General features: G+C 38.5%; 3 protein-coding genes across 3 annotated transcripts; 2 read left to right on the forward strand and 1 right to left on the reverse strand.

Annotated features, from left to right (window-relative positions):
- Positions 1 to 30: 30 nt before the first annotated feature.
- On the reverse strand, positions 31 to 4916 carry mrps31 (mitochondrial ribosomal protein S31). The gene is made up of 7 exons (XM_042430629.1): positions 4708 to 4916; positions 2683 to 3171; positions 2293 to 2445; positions 1852 to 1995; positions 1681 to 1757; positions 1136 to 1276; positions 31 to 1055 (listed from the first exon to the last, which is right to left on the reverse strand). Exons 1-7 carry the CDS (start codon positions 4818 to 4820, stop codon positions 820 to 822), a joined length of 1353 nt encoding a protein of 450 aa, XP_042286563.1. The 5' UTR covers positions 4821 to 4916; the 3' UTR covers positions 31 to 819.
- A 194-nt stretch (positions 4917 to 5110) lies between these two features.
- On the forward strand, positions 5111 to 14971 carry taf6 (TAF6 RNA polymerase II, TATA box binding protein (TBP)-associated factor). The gene is made up of 15 exons (XM_042430628.1): positions 5111 to 5353; positions 7598 to 7755; positions 7875 to 7961; positions 8094 to 8247; positions 8362 to 8418; positions 8507 to 8626; positions 8748 to 8869; positions 10502 to 10579; positions 10696 to 10797; positions 10915 to 11097; positions 11239 to 11313; positions 11395 to 11520; positions 11626 to 11799; positions 12019 to 12210; positions 14407 to 14971. The coding sequence occupies exons 2-15, from the start codon at positions 7600 to 7602 to the stop codon at positions 14695 to 14697; spliced, it is 1917 nt and encodes a 638-aa protein (XP_042286562.1). The 5' UTR covers positions 5111 to 5353; positions 7598 to 7599; the 3' UTR covers positions 14698 to 14971.
- A 1861-nt stretch (positions 14972 to 16832) lies between these two features.
- sat2b (spermidine/spermine N1-acetyltransferase family member 2b) lies at positions 16833 to 21688 on the forward strand. Its single transcript, XM_042432296.1, has 6 exons — positions 16833 to 17004; positions 17943 to 17994; positions 20540 to 20623; positions 20868 to 20969; positions 21181 to 21221; positions 21406 to 21688. Exons 1-6 carry the CDS (start codon positions 16942 to 16944, stop codon positions 21583 to 21585), a joined length of 522 nt encoding a protein of 173 aa, XP_042288230.1. The 5' UTR covers positions 16833 to 16941; the 3' UTR covers positions 21586 to 21688.
- The last annotated feature ends 666 nt before the right edge of the window (positions 21689 to 22354 follow it).

Here is a 22354-nt window from a genome sequence, read left to right on the forward strand (position 1 = left end):
AATCTGCAAACATGTCTGTAGATACAAAACTAAAGTGTTTATATTATTTTAATTAAGTTAAATCAGTATAATTTAACACAGCAGTTATTTGTACATCAGTTACCTCATTGGTTTTATCTGTGTATCATTAAAAAAAAGGGTGTGTTGACTGTTGCCTTTCATAAATACCTTTATGACCATTATGTCTAAGCTTAAGATGGAAACTTAGATGGAAAACAAGCATTACGGTGAATTATGACAGTGTAGCAAATAAACACTTTTAAGGCTGATGTGGGACTGTCTTATTGCATTTCACTGATATGTGTAATAAAGCACAATTTACTGGAACAATTTTGGTATCCAAAACATTGAAAATCTATGAATGCTTATTTATGCGACTGTATCACCCTACACTGACTGCATTAGCATTGGGCAATGTGAACAAATGATCAGTGGTAGATGGGGGTAACTAGTAGCCACTGAAATGAGCAAAGAAAGCCATGACAATACTGTTGCTACTTTACATTTTTTGTAATTGTAGAAGCACTTGTATCAGCTTTTTTTTCCATCCTGCAACAAGCCAACGTTGAAGTGATTAAACAGTGGTTTTACAGTCTGATCAACATTTTAGAAACTGTAAATTCTGTACATTATTTGACACCGGGATGCAGACTTGATGTCAATCCTTTCTAACAAGCCTCCTCAAAGAGTCAAGAAATCCAAGCCTGGTCTCTTCTGGAGCCTGTATGGGTGGAGATGATCATACGACAGAGGAAACGGGTCTTGCTCTCAGGTGTCCACGTTGAGTGAATGTTGAAAACATATTTTATCGTCCTAAGTTTAGTTGAGGTAAACTTCAGCCTCCTTGAGGACATTCTCTTTTTGGTGAAAGTAGTCTCTGAACCAGGAAATGTGCTCCTTCTTCTGCTCGACAGTCAGGTAGGGGTTTCTGGACAGACCGGCCACTACAAGCTCCATGAAGTGACGCACTGGTCCCTGAGTGGGGAAGCCCTCCTCCAAGTGTTTTTCAAGGAAGATGTGCTCATGGAACGGGACACTGGCTTCCTCCTCAAGCCCTGACATAGAGCAAGAAGACACTGTCAGCGTATCCCACAACCACAATATATTTAACAAGAACACAGCAGTCATCACTCACCAGCTTCATTGTCGACTGGATACTGCCACATTTTTCCCTCTTTGGTCCACTGGATCATTTCCTCAAACCCGTTGCGGGCTGTTTGATTGGGCGCCTGTGACAACTGATGAGCAAAGTCCATGTCCCATAGAGTGGGCCGTGCTGAAAAGCAGCATGATGGGCAGAGGTCCCGTTAAAGTTAAAATCAAAAGATTTTGCAATGTGACATTAAATTTGTTTAGGAGAGACAGAGACGCATTAATGAAGCTCTATTCTCTTTACAATAACTCATGTTAAAGCCACACATTTCATCAATTTAAGGAGGAGTCACTAAATTCTGGAGGACTAAGAGGAAAAGGTAAAACAAAACTTTCACTCATCACTTGAACACAATAGCAGCATGAATCTGTTGAGGAGGAAGACAGCTACATGATACAGGGACCCCACATCCTAGAAATATCTATAAGTACCAAAAATAGTCTAGACAAATAACACTATAAGTCCTCCACTGTGTACAAACATAGTCATTAAAGTAGTCTTAACACAGAAAAATCAAAATTCATTACCAACTGCTGAGTCAACGCCATCTTCATCAGTAGCAGGGGAGAAGATGTTTAGTCTTTTCCCTGAGAGCAAGTTCCTCCTAAAAAATAAATATCAAACATCAGTTTCTCCCCGGCATTAAATACACTGTTAGTCTCAAAAACTGTAACTAAAGATAAGATGAAATGATATACCTCCTCCGGACACTGTCCAGCTCAGCGGTGATTCCTCTGTCATGTGTGTATCCTCGTCCGTCGTCGTCAAACCGGATCTGATGAGCCGGCCGAGCTTTCTGTCGGTTGGTATTTTTTCCTACTTTCATGTCAGCAATAATGACTCTGGGAAGATATTGTTGTATTCATGTTTATTAACATGTTCGTGAGGCCTTTAATTTTCCATTGCTTAGAATGAAATAGCAGCACATGAGCACATTCTCATTTAAATATTCATTCAGTTAATATTCAGAGGGCCAGAGCAGGTGTTGGAAGTTGTAGTGATAGTTGTTTGTCTGTCATACTTATTACATATAGCAGGCTTTATACGTACTTGAAGAGCTGCATTTATTAGATGCCGTGTTGGAATCCAGTTTTCTTAATATATCTATGGCTTTAAAAACATAAACTGTGGAATCATACCCGAGATTGTTCACGTCCCCTTTCTTCTGAGCCACAGTGATGGACTCATGCTGCCTCAGCTGCTTGAGCAGCTCAGACTCGGCCTGGCTGCGGTTAGGCAGAGTGGAAGCAGCGGCAGACGCAGCTGCAACCAGTTCAGGATCCAGACTCTCACTAAAAAGAAAAAACACAGTACAGAAAGGCTGAAATCACTGGATTAAGAGGGACCAAGGCTTCAGATATTCTCTGAAGACTAGGCTGTAAAGGATTACAGGCACAAACTACAGGTGAAATAATCAAACTCACAAAAGAATTAATTCAGATAAATGAAATGAATGCTGAGACTGAAGTCACCACCTCAAAGCAATGCAATCCGATGGATAAACTCTCCCAGTTCAAACTCCCTCTCACCTCTGTGTTGCAGCCTCCTCTGTAGCCTTCTGAAACATACTGATGGTGCTCTCCATTGCGGCTGGCTTTGGCTTGGGGGTAGACTCATAACTCTGTTTCACTTTCAAGTTTTTGAGCTTCCTCTTATTGGTTACTTCCACCTTCATGGCTCCAAGAAGGTCAAGGAGATTCTCCTTCCCACTCTTAGCTGCATCAATTGTGTCGTGTTTTGGCTTTTCCACATTCTGCCCAGTTATTACATCTGTCTCCTTGTTGGTACCTCCACCATCTGTCTTTAACACTGCTGGCTCCTCCCTTTGTTCATCCGTCTTGATGACTTTGCTGTCATCGTCAGCTTTCTGTTCAAACAAAGTTGGAGTTTCTGTTGGCTCGCCTTCTTTAACCATATTTTTTTTCTCATCTTGATTAGAGGAGGTGACATCGTCTTTCTTTTCACAGAGCCTGGATGAACTTGTGCTGAGGGCTTTGGCTCCACCTCCATTAGCAACCCTATGAAAGGAGCGAAACAAAGTTAATCAGAAGGGATCACAGGAGCTTCAATGATTATCATATTACAACAATAATCAATATTAAGAAATGACGATTATTATTAGCAGTGGGGAATACTGTCTTAAAATAACATCATTATATAGCAGGGACTTTTTCTAAATTATATTCTTTATTATGTAATAAAATTAAGGCTGCAAATAATGATTATTTTTGTTATAAATTAATCTGTCAATTATTGTCTCAATTAATCTATTAGTTGTTCGGTCCATAAAATGTCAGAAAATGGTGAAAAATCTCTGTCACAGTTTCGCAAGGCCCAAGAGGACGTCCTCAAATGTCTTCTTTTGTCCTGACTAACAGTCCACAGCCCAAAGATATTCAGTTTACTCTATAGAAGACTAAATAAACCAGAAAATGTTCACATTCGAGAAGCTGGAATCAGAGAATTTGGACATTTTTCCTTAAAAAAAGACTCCAAACAATTAGTTGATTATCAAAATAGTTGGCGATTAATTCAATAGTTGGCAACTAATTGATTAATTGTTGAAGCTCTCCATAAAATGTTATCATGAATGATATGGCACACCTTTCATAAATAAGTTCTTAACTGCACATTTATATGCACAATGTACAAAACTTAAAGCTGCGCAGAAATCAGCAGTATCTAAAAGAGATGACAAGAGCAACATAGTTTTTGTTTTTGTTTTTTACACCTGTGATTAAATTTGTGTCATGATGATAGAACAAAATCTCCTAAACATTAAACAAACAAAAAAAAGAAAAAAGAAAAAATGAAAGTGAATAAAAATAAATTGAGAGCAAAAAAAATGACCTCAAAGGCAAAACTTACAATACAACTTTAATGGTCAGTTTTTTCAGTTTTGCTGCTTAACTTTTCACTTCTGTCACAAAGGGCATGTGGGCAGGTGTTACAGGGCTGCATCCCCATTAGCCAATTACTTTTGAAGGGACAAGTTAATGGTAAAATGTACTACATGTTGCACTTCCAGACCATTAAAGCTGACAATTTTGCTCTGAACCTGACAAGTTCAACAGCAAAACTGAAACATTAAGCAGCAAAAAGTGGCAACATAAGAGAAACGACACAAATTTAATCCCATATTCACACACAACAAAGACACAACATACACATTCATCTACATCAACATGGTTTTTAAACCTGCAGACCACGGTAGCTTTTTAAACTGATAGCAATGCATAACGTCAGTCTGTCCAGTTGTATGTGAATTTATGTTGATTCACATCAGCTCTAACTTCATATACAAGTTACCATGGAAACGACCTACCATCGCTCGAAGAAATGTCAATCAAATCGTCCCACCCACCGCTACAGCTTCAGTAAGCGCTCTCTCTCAGCTTTAATGGCTACAAGTCACTTTTCAGCTATTACAAGTGTACGCTGTGTCAGCGTATAAATGTTGCAGTAGCTCTCTTCAACAAAAATACACAACTGAACTGCGCAGTAAGTAGCTAACGTTAGGTAACATTCACGCCGTTCAGACAGCACAAACTCACCTGAAAACTGGAGCCGCAGCAATGTCGCATTTAGCTGGCAACAGACGCGACTCATAGATATTGAAAGAAGAAGTCCGAGCAGTGTACACAGCCCGGTATATAAATCTATACATGATTACTTCTTGCAGTGTCCTTCCCCCACGCTCCAGACGCTCGTGTCCGTTGCTACTACATAAGGTCACCCACCGTAAACTCGAGGGTGAAGATGGTTCCGGGGTAGACCTTTGGTAACTTAGAAAGGGATAGCATTCTCCGTAGAGGAATATTATATTCAATCATAATGTAAAATTATTTTGTTTCGATATTTGTTATTTTCCCCTCGAAAACACATTTTCCCAATTGATTTGTACTCGTTTAGTTTTGTAATAAACTTGAGGCGGTAACTATCTTGAAGGTCCTCAGTTGTAGTCTCGCGATATCACAACCGGAACGTGACTCAAAATGGCGACGGAATACAAGCGCTAATTCACGAACGGAGGTTTCAGTTGCAATCCGTGAATTAGTTAGTTATTTATATCGGGAAATGGATATTTATCGAGAGGAGTTAGCTTTGCGAAATAATTATTGTTGCAAATCTCAACATTGACTGTTTTTATTCGTATAAGTTCCTGCTTTACCTCAGAAAGGAGAGTGCAACTTCACACAGGTAAAAACGTCAACGGAAGCTAAGTGACTAGCATGCGAGCTAACATACAGCAAATTTAGCTCACTGTAAGTTAATTTTGAGGAAATATGCAGTTGTCAAGATCCTTAAAATTAACTCCGCTTTTTTTATTTTGCTACGGCGTTGTTGCATTTGAGTTAATATGCTTTAGGTGGGGTTTGTGCTGTATGTACTGTTATTGCATGTTATTCCGTTAGAGTGGTTAACCCGCTCTCTGTGGGGCTTAGTTTGTTTACACACATGAAGTGTAAAAACCGCTTTAAAAGTGTTCACGCCGTAATCTTTCTCTTGTTATATCGTTTAATAACACATAATCCCATTAGACATGAGCCGGATTTTTGACATTGATAACAGAAACTATTTCTCATTGTCATATGTAAATCAAATCTCTCTAAAGTGATGTATTACGCACAAAATATCCTTTCAAGTTGATACTTAATTGGGGGGTTTTATTTGCGGAAATGACGGCCTTCAGTCTATGCAAATAGGACTGTGTCAGCTTTGCACGTCTGGAAAGTCAAATCTTTTTCGCTTAATTGCTTAAAGTTTCCCTCCACTCAAAAATATGTTCTTCTTGTTCCTTCAGTTGGATGTTTGAGCTTCATTGTGCAGACTGATGTTTGTGCACAGTTTGACACTAGAAGGCTGTTTTCACATTCATCTGCTGAAAGTGGAAAGTTTGTCTGTGCTCAATGAAAATCAGATTTAAACAGGTGGGCCTATGAGCATGATTTGTGACATCAGAACTAGTTAGGAGCCAATCCTGGTCTAATATTCAACTTATACAAGTGTGATGTGGAAGCTTGAAGCCTCCAGTGCACAAACACTGAGAATAGACTTTACAGTGAGCAAGGAGACATATTGTTTCAAGCAGTTAAACTTTTAAAATGAACAATATTTACATATTCATAGATTCTATCATTTGTAATGAGGGAGAAGGAGTATTTTTCATTTTTAATGCTTTTAACAAGATAATTGAACTATTTTGCGGAAAAACCATATCAGACACAAGTTATTCAAAGTAGAATATTTTATATACATCTTAAAACATGTCTGGAGGGGATCTTTAAACTCTTGTCAGGTTGCATGGGGATATTGAACTGCAGCTTTCAAGTTCTGCCACAAATACAATTGTAAAGTAAAAACTAATTGTATTTAAGTCTGGTTGTGACCACTCCAAGACATAAACATTATTGTCTGTGCCTGTATAGCTTTGACTTAGTGTTAGGGGTTGTTTTCCTGTTGCATTGATGTTACTATATACCTGCTACATAGAGAGAATAATTACATAGCAAGAAGCTGCTACCAGCAGGGTTCAGAGATGGGACATTGTGTTTTGGTCTCATCAGACTGTAAAACCTTTATGCCTTATATGAGTTTCCCCACATGCTCTCTGGCAAACACAAGCTAACATGTCTTATGAGGCTTTTTCAACAGTGACTTTGGTTTTTTGGTCATTGTCCCATAAAGCAGCAGAGAAACACCCAGGCAATAGTTGTATGCATAGTGTCTTCCATCTCAGCCATGGAGACCTGTAGCTCCTTCAATGTTGTGATTGGCCACATGGTGGCATCCCTCAGTAGTGCCCTATATGCATGAAAATCATCTTTGGTGATGGCAGGTAGCCTACATATGATACATTGCTGTAGGCAGGTATATAACTGAATCATATTGTTTCCATTCTTTTATGATTTAGCTTCCTGTACTCGCACTTCAGTGCCTTCAAAGTTTTGACATATTGACTAACCAGCTGTTGGATGTTCATTTTTTTAAATAGACACTATTCAATAAATTAGCAAAATCCACCTCTGTTAAAACTTAAATGTCACATTTGGATGTTTTTGATGAATATCTACATGATGAGAAAATTATCAGCTGCAACAAGACTAATACTTCCTCACATTAACATTGGGTTAAAGGGACTAATGGCACACTACAAGTGTACTTTCAGCAGAATTATGTTGATACAAATAGACTGTAAATAGAACTATTGCACAGCTATATCCAGTCTGTCAATAATAAGACTGAAACGGTAAGCTTGCCACAGAGCCATTGAGTGTCTACAACTGGTAGTTAACAATTCACATTTTGTAAAACTGATAATACTTTATACGGCTTTAGTGAAAAAACAGTGCTTCTATGAATAAATAGAATACATTTATGTGAACTTGAGTTGAGTGTATATGTGCGAGGTTATATTCACAGACCTGTGCACTTCTTTTTTAGCCATGGCAGAGGAACGACGGCAGAAGCAATGTTCGGTCGTCCTGCCCACAGAGTCCATGAAGGCCATGGCAGAGTCTGTGGGAGTGGGCCAGTTACAGGAGGAGAGCTGCGTAGCCCTAAGTGAAGAAGTCAGCTACAGAATAAAAGAAATTGCACAGGTAAAGCACAGATGTTTATGGGTCTGTAAATTACTCTGAAGCCACATGCTTGAATATTTTAGTTTATGTCATATCTGATATACTTGAATGGTGTTTTTTCATTTCTCCCTTTTTCATAGGATGCTCTCAAATTCATGCACCATGGAAAGAGACGTAAATTAACCACCAGTGACATAGATAATGCTCTCAAACTCAAAAATGTGGAGGTAAGTGTATATTTGCTATTATTACTTTAATAAACCACTTGAGGGATACTATTTGAAGGAAAACATGAAGTGGATCGTCTGCCGTGGTTTCTTTTTAAATTCCGTGTTTTAAGTAAATTCCTCTCTTGATAGCCCCTGTATGGATTCCAGTCGCAAGAGTTTATCCCTTTTCGCTTTGCAAGCGGTGGTGGAAGAGAGCTTCATTTCTATGAGGAAAAGGAAGTGGACCTCAGTGACATTATTAACACACCGCTCCCCAGAGTTCCACTAGACGTGTCACTCAAAGGTACACAAATAATCAATATCACATACTGTAATACTTCAGGAGATGTTGTTTAAACTTGATTTGACCGTATGCTTTGTAAGCTAATACATACATATGTTTTCTCTTGATCCATAGCTCACTGGTTAAGTATCGACGGAATGCAGCCTGCTATCCCAGAAAATCCACCACCGGGTAAGTCCTGTTTAAATTTTCTTCTCTTAAAACACAAAAAATATATAGAGGGAAAACTTACCTTTAAGTTTTATTTACTGCATTTCAGCACCAAAAGAGCAACAAAAGGCTGAATCTACAGAACCCCTCAAGGTCGTCAAACCTGGTCAGGAGGAGGAAGGTACGATTCAAGGCAAGGGTCAGGGAGCAACGGCTGCTGATGGCAAAGGTCAGTATCCTATTTTACATTCAATTAAAACTTAAATTTTCTTACTCTATCCCCTATCTTCCCTCCCTAATCCTTTATGTATATGTTTGTCTCCTTCATTCTTCATGTGTTTCTCTTTTAGGAAAAGAGAAGGGTCTAATAAGGTTGAAGCCACGCAGCACTCATGAGCTGTCTGTGGAACAGCAGCTCTACTACAAGGAAATAACAGAAGCATGTGTTGGCTCCTGTGAAGCCAAGAGAGCTGTAAGTTCTGCCTGTTTCTCTGTATATATGGTTTATTTCATACATTCTGAGTTATATCGTGTGTGGGGGGGGGGTTTTTGTTTGTTTTCTGTTTTTTTGTTTGTTTTGACAGTAAATTAAATAGTGGGTTTTCATTAATTCGTTATAAGTAAAGCCCCTGAAAACTTTCAAATCAGACATTAAATATTCATAATTAAATATACAACAATCAGATTAAAGTTCGGAAAAAACATCCTCATTTTTTATATATCTAGAGTTTAACACTGAAAAACTCAGCTAATCTGCTTCACCAGGACTGTGTGGGTGTGGTTTGACTGAATTGACATTGGCCTGCTGCCAATCCCACAACTGCCATTTGATTTTGATTCAGGTGTTTCGTAAACTCTGATTGATGTACAGAAGTATGTGACATCACCTAATCCAGTTAGGATAGCAGGGACAAAAACAGAAGAAATACCCAAAACTCTTTTTGTTGAAAATTTTGTGATCATGTCAGACACTATTGCTCATAATCAGAAGCTGATTTTAAAAAAGTAAAGGAATCTCAGGCCCTGTTTACACCTGGCATTAACATGTGTGACCATGAGTGACCACTTGTGATCGGATCTCACTTCCCCACTCTATATGCAAATAAACACAGATATCATTTCCGTTCCCAAAGACCACATTTGTTCGTTATTAACTGGCTAGAGAATTTGGTGTCCGCACACGCACGTGAGACAGAGTTATATGCAGTGATCTCCCCGCAGCTGCATCTCTCCATTGAGAGAAGATGTGCCCATTTATGCATGAGACACAGCAGCATAACTTCACTGATTATTTAAATCTCCGAAACGCAGAGGGGATTGGTCAAGATTTAATATTAATAATGTTCTGTTTTCTTCTACACATCAAATAGGTCAGCTGTTACACACACACACACACAGTCTAGGTTCATACTATTTGGAGTAACGCAGTCGCCCTCCTGATAAATCCTGAGCTCATCTTGTTGAGCAGCGCAGCAAAACTAAAAACTGTCGTTATCAACTTGACAGAAAAGAGGAAACTATCCAGCAACGTTTAGCCTCTGAAATATTTATTTAGACAGACAAGTGGAAAACAAGTTAGTTTCTGGTTTTGGTTTAATTAATATTCTAATTGTCGATTTGAAGAGGCAAACCGGTTAGGGGAACGGGAAAAACAGGAAAAAATGGGAGGTGGATTACGTTTTTTAATTCACATGAAAAACAAATTAATTTGTTTATCCTGTTATCAAACAAGTTGAACAGCTGTGGACCCAGAAGCAGCAATGCAATTCCCTGCCAAGTCTGCCGGAAAATAGAGAATGTCAGTTGAGTAGGCGGTCCTTCAGTGTGGTACAGGATGCATTGCATTTACATTGCTAAATGAATGAGTGATCGGATCTCAATCCGTCCTCAATGCGTCTTGGGTGCGCTTACACCTGTATTCAGAGCTGTCCACTTGTGATCAGGTCACCCGAGACGGATGTTAATACCAGGTGTAAACAGGGCCAAAGAGCTTTGTAATATGTGGCTGCAAACATGAAAGTGACAGTGTTCCAAAATATTAAATTGTTGTTTTGACCTTGTCATGTCACTTTTTTTGATAAAGTTTTCCTCTTGTTTTATTCAGGAAGCTTTACAGAGTATTGCTACAGATCCCGGACTGTATCAGATGCTTCCAAGATTCAGTACATTTATCTCTGAGGGAGTGAGCATCTTTTCCAACTTTTTCTTATATTTTGAAACATTACTTACCTGATTACCTCATTTAAAATACTTAAGCATATCTCCGCTCAAAGCACTGACTTTATGCTCCTCTGAAAGGTTCGTGTGAATGTGGTGCAAAACAACTTGGCTCTACTGATTTATCTAATGCGGATGGTCAAAGCGCTAATGGACAACCCCACCCTGTATCTGGAGAAATATGTGAGTGAAAAAAAAATATATATATATATATATATATATATATATATATATTTATGTTTTTGAATGATATAGCAAATACTTTTTATTTGATATTTTCTTTTCTGGTTTTATTTGTAGCTGCATGAGCTCATCCCAGCTGTGGTGACGTGTATTGTGAGTAAGCAGCTGTGTTTGAGACCAGATGTTGACAACCACTGGGCTTTACGGGACTTTGCTGCTCGCCTCATGGCACAAAGCTGCAAAACCTTTAGTACTACGACAAACAACATCCAGTCCCGTATTACCAAGACTTTTACTAAGGTGGGTTTCTGTTGTGTCAGCAACCAGGCCAGTATATGTCATGTCTGGTCATGGTGTAGATAAATGTTACCCTCCTCCTTGAGTCTATATATAGGAGTACTGTTTTTGTTTTCTCATACTAAACCTGACATGTTTTCTCAGAGTTGGTTGGATGACAAAACCCAGTGGACGACACGTTATGGCTGCATCGCTGGACTTGCTGAACTGGGACCTGATGTGAGTGTGATTCTGTTTTCTTGGTGGTTTCTCGTTCTCTCTGTGGCATCGGCACCAACCTCTTACTTTTGTCCTCTGTAGGTGATCAAGACATTGATCCTTCCTCGGCTTTCTGTAGAGGGTGCTCGCATCAAAGCAGTGATGGAAGGACAGGTGGTCTCCAACATTGATAAAATAGGAGCTGACCATGTTCAAAGCCTCTTACTGGTAAGAAAACAAGATCTATGATGGTAATGCATTGTTTCTGAATTTGTAGCAGACTTAAGTTTTCATATATTCAAAATGTGGTTGTGTTTTGTTGCCTTTTCAAAGAAACACTGTGCCAGTGTTATTGCCAAGATAAGACCTCAGCCTGACAACGTGGAGCAGTATCGGACAGACTACGGTTACCTCGGGCCCATGCTTTGTTCCCATGTAGTGAAGGCCAGGACCCAAGCAGCGCTGCAAGCTCAGCAGGTCAACAGAACCACATTAACAATCACACAGGTACATTTAATGTTATGTTGAAGTTCAAACAAATGTGGAAAAGCTAAAGGAAATTTTTGGTAAAATAACAGGAAACATGCTATTAAAATAAAGATATGTGATGTCATTTAGGTGTCACATTTACCAGCCAGAGTTAATGTGAAGCATTGCAGAATACCATGTGAACTTAAACTAGCCAACAGCAGCTGTTCATTATTAAACGATGACTTTTCGTTACAGCCTCGTCCCACTCTGTCAGTCTCACAAAGTGGGATAAGTGGATCGACGGGGCCTCGCACTCCCAGCATCATTAAGGTTCCAAGCTCTCTCACCCTGATGTCGCCTCGACCAGGGACCCCGTCACAGCCATCTCCCCCGGCAACTAAGTACATCGTCATGGCAACCAGTGCAGGAGCTGCCTCAACTCAACAGGTACTTTTTTGTTGTTTTTTTTCAATTTTACTTCCTACCTGCTTATATTGAAAAGATAATATGATGAAAATATAAAACCTTTTAATATACTTGACCTTTATATTGCCGTCATGATAAAGCGGCTATAACAATGTAATATGCAATGCATAATAAGGGATGACATTTATAATTACAAATATTTCATGTATTACAATATGAAAAAAACAACAAAAATAAGACTCATTTTCCTAATTTTCATTAACATAGTGAAACAATGTCTTTCATCTTTTTACATGTAATTACATCCTTTGAACTTCAGCATAAGAAAAATAGAACATCATTTGTCATGACCACTCAGTAGTGAAGATGAAGAACTGTACAAAGGTCATCCTGCTGAAACAAACAAGACCATATATGTCTACTCCAGGATTGCTGTTCTGTAGCTCACATTCATCTCTCTGCACTTTAGAGAATAGTGAGCCAAAAATAAATGCACTTTTAAGGATTAGATAAAGGGTCTTCTTCTTTCTTGTTATAACTAGGTTATGGTTATGTAAAGTGTTTAAATTTTGAATTGGATCACAGAATGTTTTTCCCAGTCTCAAAGACCTGCTACATTGAGGTCCAGCAGTTAGAGTTAGGTTTACCAGCAGGCAGAAAACGTGCTCCTCTCAGACCTGGTAGGTTGTACATGCAGTTATACCAACTGCTGAGGTAGTTAGGTTCATGTTAGATAGTCATAGATAGAAGAAATTTCCACTTGAACATGCCAGAGTCACATGAGTGTTTTTTTTGTTTGTTTTTTAAAAAAGCAATAGAAGAAGTATCCAACGCAGAGTTAAATTTCATCATAAAATAACAATTTCAATAAACATCACAGAGATCTATCAATAACACCATTTGAAAGCGCCGGGATGGGAAAGAAAACTACTGTAGGAGAAACCTTTGTTGTGGTCAAACTTGGACCTCACTGAGTTCACAAGGCTTTGCATTGATGATGTAATAAATAATGACATTCATATTTTTAAAATGTAACCGTAGAAATGTATTCAAATGATAATGCTGCAGCATATTTGACTGTTTCACATGTTAAGGTTGTTTAAAACCGGCCACAGGATGTTGTGTTTGCCGTAATGCTCCCCAGGTTTATACATACATTTATACATGTTGCAGCAGTTGAACTGAGGTGGATTACATGTGCCTGCTACTATTTTAACACATATATGTCACATGTCATATATATATATATATATATGTGTATATATATGTATATATATGTATATATATATATATATATATATATATATATATATATATATATATATATATATATATATATATATATACATATATATATATATATATATATATATATATATATATATACATATATATATATATATATATATATATATATATATATATATATATATATATATATACGTATATGTATATATATATATATATATATATATATATATATATATATATATGTATATATTGTATTGTACTGTATTTTTTAAATCATTCTATGTGAAACAAGTTGTCAGTGGTTGGAGGCCGGCCCTGTTTCATAACTGATTTATGAAAAAAAAAAAGAAAAGGTCACAGTTTTTTGCTTGACATTTAACAGCTGTGTAACTGTTAAGTTATATTCAGACCAAATCAGGCAGTGTGGCATTCAGCTGCAGGGTCGAGCGGAGGTGTGTGGGGGTGTGAGCGTATTTATTTGTGCTCTAGAACGTAACCACTGTGGAACAATCAGAAACAGCAAAGTCTACTTTACTTTTAACATTATCAAACTAAGAGAAATGTCCCCCCGTCGTCCTAGTGACATCTTTGTACTTCTTCATGGCAGAGTTTACAACTCTGATCAGTCTGACCTCTAGCTGTGATTGGCCACCGCAGCCTTCATCCGCAGTGACGTCAGGTTGTGTTTTTCCAAAAGTTGACTCTGGCTCAACTTCCGGGCTGCAGTCCACTGCGGCACCGCAGCGGCCAAAACAGCCGCAGCCAAAACACACTACCCCCATTCAAATGAATGAGAGCACTTGCGTTTTCACTGCACTGCCTGATTTGGTCTGAATACGGCCTTACTGAGACTTCACAGTTTTCAAATTTAAATTGATGGTACTCACACACTTCTCTAAAAAAAAAAATCACAACCCCTCAGTATGCCAGTATGAATTTACATCTGTCTTTTTCTGTTTCCTTCAGGTTATCACCATCAGCTCTTCCCAGTCTGCCTCACCAGTCACTAGCACTGTTCCCAGCGCCACTTCAACCTTGCAGCCCCTGGTAAAACTAGAGTCTGGCAGTGGTCCTGCACTGACAGGATCGCGACCTATGCAGAAGTACATAGTGGTATCTCTGCCTTCGTCTGCCTCTTCCTCTTTGGAGAGTAAGAGCTCTGTACTTCCAACCTCAATTTCCTCAACTCCTCTAGAAGCAGGAATGAAGCTAGACCGGTCCGAGTCTCCCGGAGCGAGCACACAGTCGCCACACTGAGACTTATAGGTAGTGGAGATTTTTATCATGTTGGTGCGGCTGAACACACAAGGAGGTTTGTTTGGGTTGAACTTAAAGGGGTAAACTCTGGAATGGTATGAGGGAGGATATCTGAACCCTTGACTGATGAAGAGCAAATGTGACCAGAAATTGTAAATATGTTAATGCCCTATGAAAATTGAGGTCAATCTGTGACATCTGTAATGTTTCAGCTTATATTCTAATTGATTTCATGTTCTTTTTTTACTCTAAAATAAATCAGATTTTGTATTAATTCCTTCATCTGGATGTGTGTCTATATATTTATACATATATCAGTGTGTATATACATATATACACCGATCAGCCTAAAGATTAAAACCACTGACAGGTGAAGTTAATAGCATTGATTATCCTGCTCTTCTCTGAGCGACTTTGACAAGGGCCAAATTGTGATGGCTAGATGACTGGATCAGAGTATCTCCAAAATGGCAGGTTTTCCTAGTATGCAGTGGTCAGTACCTACAAAAGGTGGTCCAAAGAAGGACAACCAGTTAACCTGCAACAAGCTCATTGGCGCCCAAGGCTCACTGATGCATGTTGGAAGCTAAGGCTAGCCTGTCAGGTTCAGTCCCCCAGAAGAGCTACTGTAGCACAAATTGCTGAAAAAGTTAATGCTGGCTATGACAGACAGGTGTCATAACACACAGTGCAGCACAGCTTGCTGCGTATGGGTCATGGCATTCCTGTGGCTGTTACTTTGAGATGTACAACCTACCAAAACATTGTTGCTGACTAGGTACACCCCTTCATGGCAACAGTATTCCCTGATGGCAGTGGCCTCTTTCAGCAGGTTAATGCGCCCTGCCACACTGCAAAAGTTCAAGAATAGTTTGAGGGACACAGACAAAGAGTTCAAGGTGTTGCCTTAGCCTCCAAATTCCCCAGATCTCAATTCCATCAAGCATCTGTGGGATGTGCTAGAAAAACAAGTCTGATCCATGGAGGCCCCACTTCGCAACAGGACTTAAAGGATCTGCTGCTTACGTCTTGGTGCCAGATACCAGAGGACACCTTCAAAAGTCTTTTGGAGTCCATGCATGACGCACCAGAGCTGTTACATAATATAAGGCAGGTGGTTTTAATGTTATGGCTGATTGGTATACATATTACGCATTTTGATTTATTTTTACATAGGCATTCACACAAGAGTGGTAATACAATGCAACCCACATCAGTGTGTAGTCAGTGTAGCAAATAACATGGATGTGTGATGTTGACAGATAAAGGAACCATCCTGCTCAAGTTTGATTATTACACTATATGAGAGCATAGATATAATATGTTGTTAAAATTGGTAATTTCAGAGCTCCTTTCCTACATACTCAAACTACTTTTAATATTTTCAGAGGAAATTTGAATAGATATTTCAAGACTTGGATCAACAATTGTCAACTGCAAATTACTTTTATGTAGAAGACATTATCACATTTTCTGGAGATATTTTTAAGATAACATAAATTGCTCAAACAAAACATTTACCACTGCATTATCCGCAACTGTCTCGTGTAAACCTCATCAGTGGTGTAAAAGCCAACACAGAGAATGTATATATTATAGAAATATTAACATTAAAACATGAATGTTTGAGTAGCATTTCACTGGTGGAGCTATACATTATATATCGTTGGGTAGTTAAATCTATAATGCATCATATTTAGTTACTGTTTGTAACTATCGGTCAGATAAATGTAGTCTAAAGAGTACGATATATCCCGCTGAAATGTACAGGAGCAGCAGTATAAAAAATCATAAAATGTAAATACTTGAGTACCTCAAAGTCGTACTTCAGTGAAGTACTTGAGTACATTTACTAAGTTATGCTTCCACTGCTTCCTGTTAGTCGTGTGTTAATTGATTTACGTTTTATTTGGAAGGCAGAATTGCTACACCGGAAGCCTTTTTTCCTAGGATGGCGAGGCCATCACCGCCCTACTCTACCTCTGATTGGCTACTCCTCATTGCCTTCGTTGTTTGGGTTGGTTAGGTTTAGGCATGAGGAGTGAGATTGGTTAGGATTAAGGCAAGAATATCAGGGTAAGCCAATCAGAGGCAGAAAAGGGCGGGTCATGACTTCGCCATACTAGGAAAAAATATATGGGCACAGATTTGTAGTATTTTGCCCCCAGTGTCAGGGTAGTGTGGTGGGCTGACTCTTGTAGACGAAGTAAAAGTTCAAACCCTGCTGCTGTTGCTTCTGCAGATATGAATTTCAAAGTACGCGGTGCAGCAGCAGAAGACTGCAAAGACATATCGAGAATGATAATGGTGAGTGAGTTGTAATCATGGTGAGGTCTTGTAGCGGAGTGAAGCTAACATTAGCTCCTCAAAAAATGCACCACAAGGAAAACTGTATCTACGGAAGCCGAGAACAGCCGTGCTTGCAATTATTTTAACGCCGTTATCTTGAGATCACGAGTTAATTATTTCATTATCTCGAGATGACGAGATACTTAACTCGTTATCGCAAGAAAACAAACGGCCGTTTCCTCCTATTATCATCTTTATCTTGTTTATCATGTTTATCAGAGATCAGGAGTGCTATGCCAGCATTAGTGATGGGAGAAACCAACAGGGAACCATATGAACCAGTTATGTTGACAATTGTTCACTGTTTCTAAGCAACAATCAAAATGGCGGCATCTGCTGGGCAACTCTTACATTGCTTTTATATGTAAGGATTCAGGGCAAGACGTCATGAAACAGGCGAAATATATGTAAACTTACCGCTGTCATCATATCTTATTTAATAAAGGTTATTTACCAAAAACTGTCTCAGATCATGGATGTACAAATATACATGGAGATAATTAGTTATTTGTAACCGCTTAGTACTTTTGTAAACTCTAATGAATTAGGGATGAATCATGACAGTGATCTTGAAGGCTGAAATCAGGTGTGATAAACGAACCAGACACTCATTTTTGAGTTGCCCATAACTAACCCGTGATCTCGAGAAGACAAATGTCATAATCTCAAGGAATAGGCCTTTTGTTTTCTCGAGATAAATTAAGTCGTTATCATGAGAAAATTATGTTATCTCGAGATCTTGAGATAATGGTGTTTTTAAAAAGTAATCGCAAGCACGGTCGTTCTCGGCTTCCGTATGTAACACCTGTCATGTTTCAATTAATTAATACATGCCCTTTGGTGTATGTGTCAAATGAAAGATAACGGCATAACCTTATAAAATCATTTTTTTTTAGGAGTTGGCTGTTTATGAAAAAATGCCCGACCAAGTGAAGATATCCCATGAAGGTAATTTTGATACATGTGTAGCATTGAGGGGAAAACAGAAAAACTGGATTTGTAAAAAAAAAAAAAAATACAGAGAAATCTTCCTCCAAACTGAAAGACTGTTATTATTGTATTAGTATATAGTGCATGACTGTTTTATGACTTTGTTTTAGTGACACTTTAAAAAATGAAAACAACATTAATAAACCTTTATCACAGAGGATGTTTTAGCAGGAAAAGCCTAGGGGAAACTTTAACATTAATGATGTCAGAGGAGAGGTTCCCAGGAAGCTTTTACGCTGAGCTCACATGTGCAGAAACCAAAGGGATGACGCCATTATCAGCGTTATTGATGACACCTGCGCCCTTCCCACTGTGACATATCAATGTCTACTGTGAAAAAGATTTATAGTACCATCATTGAAGTCCATATAAGTGGTGTGTAACCATGTCCAGATAGTATAATTTGCAGAGTGAGATTAGATATTATAGAGTCAGCAGTGCAGCACAGGTGTGGGTAATAATAAATGGAGTGTGCTAATGAGTAACAGTAATGAGATTACAGTCACTTTGATAAGCAGCAGCATACGTGAGTCCAGCTTTGGTGAATCCTCAGTAGGACAGGATCAGATCGCTTGGAGAAAAGATTCAACTTTAGGGTTAGTTGCAGTTCTTCCTGCTCTTTACATTATCACTTGTCATTCAAGTTGAGCTACTGTATGAATGAGCAGTACAATACAATCAGTCCTTCTTATAACTGTATCATCCTGCTGCCCCTGTTGGCAGAAAAACACTTACTGAAGGGATCCAAACCTGTATTTAGTTCAGAGTTATTATACTACTCTGACTATCTCCATCCATCTGAATATCTGCATGGAGTGAGTGAAGAGAGGGAGGCAGGCACAATTATCTCTGACCATCTGTTACTTTTTGTTCCTTTGTGGATTTGAATTCTCAGATGCTTTTCCTGTCATTGTTCTAAGATGTAGATTTAGACATAACAGGGGTGGAGCTTTGCTGTCAGAGCTCCTAGACTTTGTGATGATGTGCCTCAGGAGATCTGAGCAATGAAGAGTTTTGTCCTTTAAATTGCTTATAGAAATCCATGTTTTTAAATTTGTCAAGTCTTTTTTTTCACCATGTTAAAACAGCTTTCCAGTTTTTCAGAGTTCATTATTATTCAGTTCATCTTCTTCATCTTTCCTCTTAATTTAGTTTGATTTTAAGTTTATTATTATTAAGTTCATCTCATTCATTTCTTGCTTCACAGCCAGCCCAGTGTAAATTAGTTGAGCACTGTGTGTCTCTCTAGAAAGTAGGGGTGAACATAAATACTAGTATAATTGTGATGTGTACATGTAATACATTTAATGATACCTTTCTTGTTGAGTTTTCAACCGCTGGTGGCAAATTGTTTCTCGCGTTCTACAAGCATGTTCGTGTGTGAGCCAAACACCACGAGCACAAGCTTGACGTGACAGACTGTTCTGCTGAAGATAATTCATATCAACAGCTCGTGGTGGTATAATACACCACAGAGTAGCAATGTGCTAATATATGAGAAATGGCAAGAAAGAAGAGAATGTGCAAATGTATGATGAGGTAGGGAAAGCATTCAACATGTTTATGAATTTGATTGTATTGTATTTATTGGGACCATGTACAGTGTTAAACATAAATGTTGATATTTGATGTACTGCACTAGATTTAGCTTAAAGCTAATTTTCATCTGCAGTCCCTTACAATTAAAACATTTAACAAACAGTACAAAGCAAAAAACACACAGGACACATGAGCTACACACAATCGCACATCACATACACTCACAATGTCAACTAGAAATTAATTATGTAAGCTTGTCAAATGAAAAGCAAGATTATTTGTGTTCATGAGAAGACCTTGAGATGAAATTTAGATTCAGTGTTTACAGAGCTCAGTTATATTTCAGCAGATTTTTTAATTTGGTTTTGAACATACTGATTGAACTGCAGCTCTTCATATCATCAGGTAGGATGTTCCACTGAGTTGTGGCTTTCACAGAGAAAGCTGACTGCCCAAATGCAGTGTGACGAAATGGTCTGGTACAATCTTGTATAGAGGATATTCTGGAGGATCTAATAGAATTTACTGAGCGAGTGTACACAAAGTCACATAGTGGAGGAGGGGCCAAACCATCTAAAATTTTATAAACTAGGCACAAATTTGAGAATAATCTAAAATAAGTTAAGAATTTAGTCGGGATAAAACCCACAGATTTAGATGTAAATCTTTGAGATGTACAATAGAAAGATGTGATTCACAGTAGTAATATAATTTCTTTGCAGCCTGTTGTTTGCCTTAATGGACTATTGTGTAGCAGTGTCATCATGTGCCTGAATCTCAGCTGATATTGTTAATATAAGAGCCAAGTTGTAAAAAAAAATTGAATCCTCAATTGTTTCCAGTATTGATATTTTTGATGTGTCTAGTCACTTGCTGGCAACGGTCACACAAATACTAGTATTACCTCTAATAGGAAGATGAAATGTTCCTTTGTTGGTTAATGATCTCTTTTGTTTTACTGTAGAACTGGAACGTGACGGTTTCTGCCAGAATCCCTTCTTTGAATGTCTCGTGGCAGAAGTACCTGAGGAGCATAAGTCTAAAGAAGGTGAAGTGTTGATCAAGGCCTGCCTTGTCAGCCAGCTTTGAACTTGTCGGCATGTTACACAGATAATAAAGGGTCTGCGTCCTTGCTGTTTAGATATGCTCATGTAGTACCCAACAAATCATGATGGCTACTCAAGTGCAGCCTCATAAATCAACAGTGCAGGTGCTATTCTGTTCCTTTTCACAGCTGAAACTGACAATTTTTTAATTGTTCTTGATTGTCTTTTTGAATTATGTCCATGTAGGATTCACAATTGTGGGATACGCCCTTTACTTTTACACTTACAGCACATGGAAGGGGCGGACAGTATATTTGGAGGACTTGTATGTGATGCCAGAATTCAGAGGTAAAATGTGTGCTGCCATGTTACCAACAAATCTTGTAATGTAAAATTGGTTTTATGTAATTTCTTACTTGTGTGTTGTTTCCAAATTATACATTCTTTATATTTACTACACTCTTAATATTGTTATATTTATTCTTTTACAAATGAATTAAGTAGGTTTTATAAAGTAAATACTTTCAACCTAATGTTTTTTTATTTATTCCCTCAACAGGAAATGGCATCGGCAAGGGTTTATTGAGCACAGTTGCTAAGGTAAGAATGTATTTGTTGACCACTAAAGCAGTTTTCCAGGAAAATAGTATTTTTAACAGTTGTTTTATAATTGCTCTCGAGGTGAAAAGTTTGGTTTTTTAAATTTTGATTGCTGTAAGTAATGTCCTGTGTGAGGAAGCGTTAACAGAGCATGATTGACTAAGGGACTGTCTTGTTCGCTCAGGTGGGGAAAGAGAAGCAGTGCGTGCGGCTGCAGTTGTCCGTGTTGAACTGGAATACTCCCTCTCGAGACTTCTATGCTGCTAAAGGAGCTCAAGACCTCACTGAGAGCGAAGGCTGGCACTTTATACGTTTTGACGGACAAAACCTTGACAATTTAGCAAATGACGCTCCGAAAAATTAGTTTGACATGGAAAAGATGTACCTTGTGAAAAAATGTGGCTGGATTGTTTTCCTTTTGTTTTCTGCCATAAACATTCATCTTTTATAAGACAATGCCAAAAGAAGCTTCACTCTGCCTGGTTCCTCTTTAGTCTCTCTCTTGAGTCTCCTGGTTTAACAAAATTATATCTTATTCAAAAGCCCTTTATGTTTACTTATGTAGAACGGAATATCAAATTCTGTTTCCTCATAACTTACATATATTACATACATAAATTATATGAAATATGATTTAAATTCTCTAATTTAAGTACCTTTGACCCTTTGTTTGATTATCCTGCTGAAAGAGGCCACTGCCAACAGGGAATACCGTTACCATGAAGGGGTGTACCTACTTACGTTGGTGGTACATGTCAATGTAACATCCACATGAATACCAGGACCCAAGGTTTCCTAGCAGAACATTGTTCAGAGCATCACACTGCCTCCGCTGGATTGCCTTCTTCCCATAGTGCATCCTGGTGCCATCTCTTCCCCAGGTAAAAGACGCATATGCGCCAAGCCGTCAACATGATATAGAAGAGAAGATGATTCATCAGACCACACCACTTTCTTCCATTGCTCTATGGTTTAGTTCTGACACTCACATGCCCATTGTAGGCGCTTTCGGCGGTGGACAGTGGTCAGCATGGGTACTCTGACCAGTCTGCGGCTACGCAGCAAGCTGTGATGAACTGTGTGTTATGACACCTGTCTATCATAGCCAGCATTAACTTTTTCAACAATTTGCG

This window comes from Thunnus maccoyii, chromosome 13, assembly GCF_910596095.1.
Source record: "Thunnus maccoyii chromosome 13, fThuMac1.1, whole genome shotgun sequence".
In the NCBI taxonomy this organism is placed as follows: domain Eukaryota; kingdom Metazoa; phylum Chordata; class Actinopteri; order Scombriformes; family Scombridae; genus Thunnus; species Thunnus maccoyii.